The 11,712-nt window shown below is 41.1% G+C and overlaps 1 protein-coding gene and 1 pseudogene across 1 annotated transcript; both read left to right on the top strand.

Annotated features, from left to right (window-relative positions):
* The first annotated feature begins 461 nt into the window (after positions 1-461).
* On the top strand, positions 462-887 carry LOC149198401 (PITH domain-containing protein At3g04780 pseudogene; annotated as a pseudogene).
* Positions 888-1,289: 402 nt separating this feature from the next.
* Positions 1,290-1,874, top strand: LOC149198400 (zinc finger CCCH domain-containing protein 59-like). The gene has a single exon (XM_089403685.1). The coding sequence runs from the start codon at positions 1,290-1,292 to the stop codon at positions 1,872-1,874; it is 585 nt and encodes a 194-aa protein (XP_089259811.1).
* Positions 1,875-11,712: the final 9,838 nt, after the last annotated feature.

Below are 11,712 nucleotides of genomic sequence, written 5' to 3'. Positions count from 1 at the left end.
AGAGCAGAAGAATATTTCGTTGGGTACAAAAGCTATCACCTTCAGGACCTTCGTTCTAAGAACACAACACATGTTTTTGCAGCATCAGACAGGCCGACAGTTATTTACAGTAGCAATCGAAAGTTGCTGTATAGCAATGTGAATCTCGAGGAAGTCAATCACATGTGCCCTTTTCAATTCAGTTTCCTTTCCAGACAGATTTGCAATTGCAAAGGAGGACCTGCTTAATCTAAGAGATGTTCTTTTTCAGTCCATATCAGTATTAGTACAATATAAAGAGTACATGGATGCTGTTGAAAGAAATGAAGTAGCAGTGGAAACGATGCCTGGTGCATTGCTTTCAACATTTGATAATCGGTTTTGGATTCTAGTAACAAACATTCTTCTGCGGCTTTGTAAGGGTTCTGGATTCAATCCATTGTAAATGCAATAAAACAGGGCTACAGGAAAGATGTTGGGCTTTACCTTGAGAGTGATGCAAATGAGTAGCGACTGATCTATATACCATTTACTCAAGTTATCAAATTGCATTCTTTGGTAATTAAAGGTCTTACCGAGGAAGGTCCAAAGATAGTGAAACTATTTGCAAATAAGGAGCATATGGGGTTTAGCAATGTAAATGAATTTCCTCCAAGTGATACCGTGGTTTTATCACCAGATAATCTTGAGGGTAAACCAGTTGTCTTGAAGAATGTAAAATTCCAGAATGTTCGCACTTTGACCATCTTTATAGAGGACAATCAGGGTGGTGCCAACGTTACACAAATTCAGAAGTTTGTCCTATATGGGAGCACTGTGGAAACAACAAATATGAAGGAGTTGAAGAAAATTAATGAGGATCAGTAGATGCCAAGAAAACCCTGCATGCATGCGGCATATATGTATGTTTGGTGTGGAACATCAAAACATGGAGAATCTTGGTCAAATCTCTTTTAGGATTTACTATGGAAGAAGTATTGGGCATGGTGGTGGACATACGTACCTTGCCATTCAATCTCAACCACTTGGTTCTGTCATGGGAACTCTTCGTTCGACAGATTCAGGGCTTTCAATATCACAAAATTTTCTAAATTTACAGCATCTGAATTTTAACTATTGTCAACGTACATCTGTTGCTGAACTAGAATATCTCACAGGCCTTATTATTTGAATTCTAGAGCAGGCAATATCAGGGAGCACATTTTTCATCTTTACACAAGGAAGATTGCAATCACTGGCAGCACTTGAAATTACAAATTTGACTTCACTTTGTTTTAAATAGAGCAATGCAATAACTGCATCAGGCTTGCATGCCTCAAGATACAGATAACAAAAATCCGTTCTCAAAAGGTGCATGCTTCGATTTTATCAGTAAGGGTAAATGTGAAAGAGGTGCAGAGTGCAAGTTTCGCCATAGTTCAGATGATGGTGGGAGTAGTGATTTGCTTCCACCCGGCATATGCTTTGATTTTGTCAAGAAGGGTAGATGCGATAAAGGTGATGACTGCAGATTTAGCCATGATCCTGATGCTGGAAAGAAAAGGAGAAATACAGTGTCTAATACACATCAGCCCTGCTGGTTTTGCTTGTCAAGCCCTAATCTAGATACTCATCTTGTAGTGAGTGTAGGGGACAATTTCTACTGCGCACTAGCCAAGGGTCCATTAGTTGAAGAACATGTGTTGATAGTTTCCATTGAACATTTACCTTCTACTCTTTCCCTGCTTTCAGATGTAGATAGTGAATTACAAAGGCTTACACATACTCTTAAAAGATATTTCAAGAAGCATGGAAATGCAGTGATTGTATTTGAATGGTACTTGAATCTAAGGACCAGTAATCATGCTCATTTAAAAGTTGTTCCCATACTCTTGTCCAAAGCATCAACTGTGTGAAGTGAATTTTTAAAGGCAGGGAAGAAGTTACGATTTGAGTTTGATGTGATTAGACCTTGAGAGAATGATATTGATGTCAGAATGTCATTGAAGAAAGTATTAGATGGAGAAATGGGCTATTTCTTTGTGGAGCTCCCAGAGGGAACTATATTAGCACATTCCCTTGCACCTGAAGAGAAGATGCCTATACAATTTGGACGTGAGGTACTAGCCAGCCTATTAGGAAAAACAGGCCAAAGTGATTGGAGAGACTGTAAATACAATAAAGAATATGAAACATCAATGTCAGAAGACTTAAATCAGAAGAAATTAACATTGGATGGTGCAATTGTATAAAGAAATCAGATATCAAACCTCTGGCTGAGCTTACAAACATGAAGGGAGGGCTCGTTATTATTTGTAACTGTTGTAGCTACAAAATTAAAACTCAGTCAACTAATTTTTGAGGGACCGAGGAGAAATTTTTGATAAATGAATCTTTTCAAAGGATCAAATAACAGGTGCCAACATTCAACAAAGAAAGAAACGGGTGGCACAAGCTTATATTCGAACCCTAAACTTTTTTGTTATAAAGTGACCAGAATTACTATGGTTCAAGATATGTCAGATAGCTTGGAGAGGGTCTTGTCTTCACACATGGAAAGCGTTGACAGCACATCAAGGACGTGGAATTCTGATATATTTTTGCGTAATAAAAGAAGAACAACATGGCTCATTGGTTTTGAATATCATTGAGGAAAACTGAAGGTAGATAAACAGGGGCAGTTTCTTACCTTTCAGGGGCAATGGAGAAGATGTGACATTAAGGGCAAGCAGGCAACTACAAACACCTACCTCAGCCAAAACTAACAAAACCACTTGTCAAAGAGTGAGAATGATTGTAATTAAGGCTATTATTAGCATGATATGGAGTTAGACTTCTATTTGACTTAGATCTCTTAAAAAGTCCAGTTAGCAGTTTGTTACATTTAATAGGTAATTAGAATTTGAATAGGTGTCATATCAAGCAGAATTGGAGTTCCCCTCGGGCTGGAGGAGGAAGCTCAATCTTGTAAAGAATTCTATATATAGCAGGAACAACAATGTAACCAAGGGAGGAAATTCTCAAAGAAAGAGAGAACTTTGTGTTATTGGATGTGACTATATGTTTTAAGGATAATATAAGGAGTTGATTTCACTACTCAGGTTTCAGCAAGGGTTTTTAATGTTTGATTTTCTTCATGGTCTCTTTCCTATACTTACAGTAGTACAGATACATGTTACTTAGAACTCGTTTCAATATGCTCTAATTTCCTTCATGTATTTGTGGACTATGTTCCTACACTATATCTTTGTTCTACTTCTGTTATGCTCTTAACTTGCAAAGTAATACCCAAACATAGAATTTGTGAAGAAAAGATACCGAGAACACAAAATATGCGAAGAAAATATACCCAGAGAACAGAATAGCAATGATTTATTATTCAGAGAGAAATGTTCACAGGCCTCTTCAAGGGGGAAACCTCCAATAGAGCAGAGATCGATTACAAAACAAGAAACGATACTCCTCGCAGGGATTCTCTATCCTTTATATATGACTCATACATGCAATACCAAGGGCCAATATCGTGGGTTTTATTAATACCATCTATCTAATACTACCGCCCATTTGCAACTAACTGTGGTCCCGTCATTAATTGCGGGTTAACCACTTACAAATATTAATATGGGCTTTATTGACTTTTGACTATGACGTGATCCCATGACTTAAATAAGGGGGTTAGGGTGGGACCCTAACATGCCCTCCCCCTTAAGACTAGCCTTGTCCTCAAGGCTGAAGCAAACTGCTGAAGAATAGTGGTTGGTTCCCAAGTTGCATCTTTCGGAGAGGTGTCTTTCCATTTGATGAGGACCTCCTTAATCATGCGGCCGCGCAGGTGCTTGTCTCGTGTGTCTAGAACCTGTTCAGGTTGAAGCCAGATTGACCCTTCTTCGTCCAATTCAGGTAGACTGGTTTGAACTCGGCAATTGTTCCCAATCACTTTCTTGAAGCACGATACATGGAAAACTGGTTGGATTTTTGCTGTAGGTGGCAAAGCCAACTTGTAAGCCACTTCTCCAATGCGCTGAAGTACTTGGTATGGTCCATATAATTTTGGAGAGAGCTTTTGACAACCCTTGTCTTTGAGTGATGTTTGCTTATATGGTTGCAGCCTCAAAAAGACCTGATCCCCTTCTTGAAATTGGCACTCTGAGCGATGTTGGTCAGCCTGTTGCTTCATACGGTTCTGAGCTTGATGAAGATTCTCGCGCAGATGGGCAAGCATGGTTGCGCGGTGTTGTAGGAGTTGATCCACGGCTTGTACTTTGGAGCACCCCGTGAGATTAGAGCACCCCGTGAGATAAGAAGTAGGGGAAGGCAGAAGTTGTCCATAGACTGCTTCATAGGGAGTCATTTTGGTGGTGGCATGATAGTTGGTGTTATACCACCACTCGGCCAGAGGTAACCACTGTACCCAAAGGTGTTGCTTTTCTGAAGTGAAACACCTAAGGTAGGTTTCTAGACATTTTTTGACGGCTTCTGTTTCACCATCTGTTTGCGGATGATATGAAGTACTGAGTTTGAGTTGAGCGCCTTGTATTCGGAAGAGCTCCTGCCAAAAATTACTGGTGAAGATTGGGTCGTGGTCGGACACAATAGAAGTGGGCATGCCATGCAATTTGAAGATCTGATCCATGAAAGTTTGAGCAACCAAAGTTGGTGTAAATGGTTGGGGTAGGGCGCAGAAATGAGCATACTTCGACAGTCGGTCCACAACCACCATGATGACTGACTTGTTCCTAGACTTTGGAAGACCTGTAATGAAATCCATGGAGACCTCCGTCCAAATTGACGCTGGAATGGGCAATGGTTGTAATGTGCCTGGTGTGTTGACGGTTACCCCTTTGTGGCATTGACAGACGTCACATTCTGCTACGAAAGTAAGGATGTCCTGTTTCATGCCGGCCCAAAAAAATGATCTTCTGGTGCGAACGTAGGTCTTCTGAAAGCCCGAATGTCCTGCAATGGGAGATGAGTGAAATTCTGCCAAAATGCGACTTTTGAGGGTGGATGTTGGCGATATTACGACTCTGTCCTTGTAGCGAAGAATATCATTCTGCCACGAGTAGCCCTTGCTAGAATTAGGATCTACCTGCAATTGAGAAATGAGTTGGGAGAGCACGAGATGTGAAAACCATTCCCTGCGAACCTCTTCAATCCAGTCGGGAATGGGGAGGGAAATTGCGAGCAGAGTACTTTCCTCCTCAAATTGGCGCGACAATGCATCTGCTACCCTGTTGTCTTTCCCTTTCTTGTAAATGATCTCATAATCATGTCCTAGCATTTTGGCTAACCATTTATTTTGTTGTGGGGAAGATAGGCGTTGCTCCAAAAAATATTTAAGACTGTGATGATCTGTGCAGATTTGGAAACGTCGCCCCAACAAGTAAGGTCGCCAGGTCTCGACTGCATGTAAGATGGCCATCATTTCCTTCTCATAGGTAGATTGGCCCAGATTCCTCCCACTTAGTTGTTGGCTGGTGAAGGCCAATGGTCATCCTTCCTGCATTAAGACCGCTCCCATACCTGTTCCCGAAGCATCACATTCAATGACAAATGATTTGGTGAGGTCCGGTAGTGCTAAGACAGGAGTGGAACACATGGCAGTTTTGAGAGTGGTAAATGCCTGTTGTGCTTCCTCGTTCCAGAAGAAGCAATTTTTCTTTAGGAGTTGCGTTAGGGGCTTCGCTATACGGCCATAGTTGTGGACAAATTTACGATAATAGCCTATGAGACCCAAAAATCCTCTCAAGCTTTTCAATGTCTTAGGTTGAGGCCATTCTTGCATTGCCTGGATCTTTTTGGGGTCCACCTTGACACCTTCACGCCCCACAATGTGGCCCAAATACTCAACTTCTTCCATGCCAAACGAACACTTAGACATCTTGACAAATAATTTATGCGTGCGGAGCAGTTGCAAGAGTAGATCTACATGCTGAAGATGTGCCGCCCAAGTGCCACTATAGATGAGGATGTCATCGAATAAGACAAGGACAAATTTTCTGAGATATGGTTTGAGGAGGTGATTCATAAGGCTCTGAAAAGTAGAGGGGGCATTACAGAGACCAAATGGCATGACCAGGAACTCATAATGGCCTTCATGAGTTCTGAAAGCTGTCTTGGGAATGTCGACTTCCTTCATGCGAATTTGGTGGTAGCCTGAGCGAAGATCCAACTTAGTGAAGAATTGAGCCCCATTGAGTTCGTCCGGCAAATCGTCAACCACTGGGATGGGAAATTTATCTTTGACTATTAACTTATTGAGGGCCCTGAAGTCGGGAAACATCTGCCACTGCCCATATTTCTTGAGGACCATGACCACTGGGGATGAATAAGGACTAATGTTGGGACGAATGACACCTGCTTCCAACAATTCCTTGATGATTTTTTCTCTTTCATTCTTTTGGGTGAACAGATATCTGTATGGCCGCACATTTGGGGGTTGGGCCCCTAGAACCAATGTGATGTTATGATCATGTTCCCCTCGCGAGGGTGGAAGCTCATGAGGCTTGTCAAAGACCGTCCGATGTTTATTTAAAATCTGTTGCATCTCAGGATGAATTGGCGGAGACATGGTGTCTACTACCTGGATGGCATTGAATTGAGCTACCACTCCATGATGGCCCTTTTTTAACAATTTTTCAATCCTATGCGAGCTGATGATAGAGGGGGCTCCCGCCTGTAGTCCACGGAGGGTATGTGTGGAGTTGTTCTGCTTAAAACTCATATATAACTCCTAGAAATCCATTGTGATTGGCCCAAGAGTGCGGAGCCATTCCGCGCCTAGGACAATGTCGCAACCCCCCATGTGTATTGCAAACATGTGGGTTTTCAATTGATAATCCCCCATTTGAATTTTGACATTTTCACAGCGACCTTCACATTTCATTGTGCCCCCATCTGCAATATGGACTTGGAAGTTAGAAACTGCCCGGACGAAACAATGTGCTGCTTCAACGATCTTTTGATGGATGAAATTATGGGTACTTCCACTATCAATCAAGACTACTATTGGGCGATGTTTAAGAAAACCCCTGATTTTGAGAGTTTGAGGGGAAGAAATTCTTGCCAATGCATTTAGCGAAATAATTGGTTCATCAGATACAATTTCCTTTTGGTTATCTTCTTCGATCTCCTCCAGTTCCTCAAGTGGTGGATCTTCCTCGGTGGAGTTGTAGTCAGTGGCATCTATTTGAAAAAACTTGTGCTCTTTTCATTTATGACCTGGGGAATATTTTTCATCACAGTAGTAACATAGTCCTTGCTTCCTTCTTTCGGCCATTTCCGCAGGTGACACCTTTTGAATCTTAAGTGTCTGAGTCGTATTGGGAGCCTGTGAGGGACAACCTTTAGCGGGGAAGTTGGGGCGGATGGATTGGGTTGTTAATGCACGTTCCACCTTACGGGCTACCTGGCAAGCCTCTGTCCATGTGGGAGGGTGGTGGAGTAGAACCTGAGCTTTGATGGCTTCTTTAAGACCGCTGATAAAGCATTCCATGTAGAACTCATCTGTGAGACCCCTAGTGCGGAAGGCTAAGGCTTCAAAAGCAGTAATATATTCCTCCACTGTACCCGTCTATCGGAGCTTAGTGAGACGCCCCAAAAAAGAGTCTTCATGTTCAAAGCGAATGCGAAGAGTTTTGGCAAATTGGGCCCAATTCTGAAAATGTCCATTGCAACACTGATGCCATTCCTTCCATTGCCATCATTCATTGTCCAAGTACATGGTGCCCACCATAAGCTTAGTCCCCTCATCTATGATATGATTCAATTGGAAATACTGCTCCATTTGTGCTAGCCATGCGGACGTGTGAGAACCGTCAAATTTATGCATATCCAACTTGGGAGGTCGCTGACTAGGTGGTGGATGGGTGTGCCAGATGTGCTGAGAGTGGCTAGACTCACCCTCATGGTATTCATGGCCATTATACGCCTCCTCGTGGGCTGGCTCCTTGCCCTTTGGGAGTGCATCATGTATCTGGTTACTTATTCCTTTAAGCTCAAGTTCGATATTCTTCACCGTAGTTTGGAGGGAGTGCACATGGTCTTCAATTTTGTCGATCGTTTCATTGGCCATCGCTTGAGCGCGAGTTTCTACCATACACCGACTTGAGGAAAAAATTGGGACCGCCTAAAAATTTTTTACTAAGAAATTGAATGGTACCACCTTGCTCAGCTCGTCGTCCTAATTCTGATGGGCTAGGTCACCAATAAGCGCCCCAGAAGATCTCAGACTCTTTTTTTTTTTCTGATGGAGCTGCGGGACTGATGTCGGCTGCTGCTGCACTTGCTGATCTGGAATAGGTGATGTGTGATCCCCCGATAGAAAAGGAACTATGGTCTTGAGGAGTGTCAGGTGCTATAGATAGCAATATACATAAGGGTCTGACAGTAGTACTCGGCCCAATGTTTCAGGGCTCTAACTAAGGAGGATCGACCGTACCCTTAGCCGTACAACCCGACTACCCTATCATACGGGTGAGTAATCTCTCCGAGTGTAGTTCTCGGTGTACTGTAGCCACAAGACGGCCGAAGGTTTATCTATGGCGAGGTTTCAAGGGAGCTAGGGGGCTTCCTATATACCCAAAGGGTACGTGGAAGACAGTCCGTGCGCGGTTCTGTCTAATGCGCTACTACTCGAAGGGGTACCCACAGGGGTTACAAGGGAGTCCAACATATGTGACCACCTCTTGTATTTCCTGCGTGCATGCCTCCCCAAATCTGCAGGTTTATGCACTTAACGACAGATCCCGTGGTTTAAAGACGCCGGAACACGTCTCTAGCCAAAAAAAAAATTGCTAAAATTTGGAGATCCCACCGAGCCCTGGAAAGTGCTCTGATACCACTTGTTATGCTCTTAACCTACAAAGTAATACCCAAACATAGAATTTGCGAAGAAAAGATACCGAGAACACAAAATATGCGAAGAAAATATACCCAGAGCACAGAATAGCAATGATTTTATTATTCAGAGAGAAATGTTCAGAGGCCTCTTCGAGGGGGCAACCTCCAATAGAGCAGAGCTCGATTACAAAACAAGACACGATACTCCTCGCAGGGAGTCTCTATCCTTTATATATGACTCATACATGCAATACCACAGGCCAATATCGTGGGTTTTATTAATACCATCTATCTAATACTACCGCCCATTTGCAACTAACTGTGGTCCCGTCATTAATTGCGGGTTAACCACTTACAAATATTAATATGGGCTTTATTGACTCTTGACTATGACGTGATCCCATGACATAAATAAGGGGGTTAGGGTGGGACCCTAACAAATTCTATGTGAAAGCCCTCTATGCCCTGACTTCCATGTGAATTTAATCTCATTGTTGTACTGAAACACACCTTGACTCCATGGCCCAATGAATAGTTTCTAATTGTGTTTCCACCACTCACATTTTACCTTTGTTTCACAAGAGTTAGCCTTCTTGATCATAATCAAAAACCTTTAATCCTTTGAGAGAGCCCTCTCAGGTTGGGGAGGCTAAACCTCAACCAAAAGTAGGTTTGAAACCGTTACCTGAAGTCTTCCTGGTTTGCAGCCTTCCAGGGCCTGATTTTGAGATAACACAAATGTTGCTTAAAGAAAAGGAACAATATATTCTCTTGTTGGAACAAAAATTATCTCAGTAGAAATCCAATCAACAAGCAGAGTTACAAGTAGCCTAGCTCTAATATGAATTTGAATAGATGCGAATACAACATCACGCTAGCCTAGCAAAAAAAGATGCACGGATGCAAGCGATAACCGAGAAGTATAAATAGAATCCACAAATCAATGAGTTTATAAAGGCAGCACTCAGTCTTAACTCCCAATTAATGTAGCAAAAGGAAGTTCTACGCTAGAAAATCTTGCAAATAAGTCCTTATTGCGAGAATAGTGATAAGCTAACAAGCCAAGTTGTCGACATGAGAATTGAGTATGACAAAATCCATAAAAAGATTTATGACTTTATCACTTGGCAAGAATTAGAAAATGGGTGAAACATTGATCTTCCAAAGCTGGAGGAATCGCATAAAGACATCTTGTTCACAGATTGGGATTCTAGTCTCAAGAAAGACGAAAGGGTAATGGTGGTCACAGCAGAAGAAACAAACAACATAATAGATGCCATTAGCGAAAATCTGCATGTTGCCAACTTGGTTACAAAATCCATACCAGGATTTCTTCCAAATGTCAAATAGTTAGAGCAATAGTGGAGGCAGGCAACAAAGGAAAAGAAGGAGGTGAACAGATAGATGAGAAAGCTAAACTTGAAAGCATACTAGTAGTTCTTAGTAAAACCATACAGCCAGTGGATGAGCTTGAGATGCTTAAGAACCTCCACACACAAAATGATGCCAACACTGACAGACGCTATATTTTCTAGGCAATTAAAATCAACAATCATCCAACCAACGTAGCTCAGGCCTATGACAGATATTTGCAATCTCAATGATCGAATTCAAAGGATTTATTCACTTAATTTTATTTTTATTTTTATTTTTATTTTCACATAATCTGAGGGAGGTCGTTTAAACCTCCTCAGATATTTTTGTAATAATCTATTTTAGAACCTATAGTTTAGTATTTAAACCCCTCTCATGCATTTAGAGAGGAGTACATAAATTTTATCATAAACATTCTTCGAAACATTGCACTTATGTTCTTTTGAGGAGGTTTTGATGGAATGAATGGAATAGGATCTATTTTATCTTAAATATCTACCATGCTCTACTGAAATGCACTTTTGTACTCTTAGAATGTGTTGGATTGATTGAAATTAGGTCAATATTGTTGAAGCACATGAGCTGGACTTGTCATATATGGTACTTTTATCTTATGATCTTGTTTTATTTATGTATCCAACAATAGTTCTTCTTTTAATTGTTTTATCTGTGAAGTATGAATTACAGTTTAGCATTATTACTCTTTTGTATGATGTTGGCTTTGACTTTATTCTGAATACATAAACGATTTTATATCCAATATATCTTTCACAATCGTTTTGTTTAAGTATTTATCCAAAACTATTACTATTAAATGATTTCACTTCTTATTGCAGTTGAATGATCTTTATTACCAATTTCTATAGGACATTATTTTAGATCACATACTTATTTAATTCACAGGTATATTTATAGTTAAATATTGTTTAAACTAGGATATATGCATGTGTTTAGTAGTTTAGATTAGATTACACTTAGCTCAATCATTCCCCCATTACATCATATATCACCCCACCAATACCATCAAAATCTCTTCTAGGAAACTGGTCCCATTATCCCCAGTCAGAGACACTACACCAAACAGAAAAGGAGTTGCTAACCAGTGTCCTTAGCAGGTGGTTTTTGTTGGGTTGTGTTATATTCTTTCCACGTAGTTAATAGGGGGTTTGAAGGGCACCCGTAACCCCACTTTATGGGGTCTGGGGCAGCGCCCCGGAAAATTTTTGTTTTGGACCCTATGTTAGGTTGGGCGGACCCACCTATGGTTTTATGCATGATTTTGCACATGTTTTTTGGACGCGATGGTTTTCTATCCATGGTATTGGACGCGATGGATTTCGGTCCATGGTATTGGATGCTTCGGCATGTATAAATATGTATTGTAACATTGAAAGGAACATAATGAAAAATCAAGCTGGTAGTCCCGGTTTTGGGATCCAGGGGAAATCTCTGTGCATATGTGTTTTATGTGTTATGCTCTCGCATTATTTATTTTCTTTGTTTAAGAATTCGTATGCAGGTAATTTTTGTACAAGGATA

The sequence above is a fragment of the Pinus tabuliformis genome, chromosome 2_1 (genome assembly GCF_031772625.1).
Source record: "Pinus tabuliformis cultivar Carrire ecotype Pingquan chromosome 2_1, CPIR1, whole genome shotgun sequence".
In the NCBI taxonomy this organism is placed as follows: Eukaryota; Viridiplantae; Streptophyta; class Pinopsida; order Pinales; family Pinaceae; genus Pinus; species Pinus tabuliformis.
This window is presented reverse-complemented; position numbering and strand designations above follow the sequence as displayed.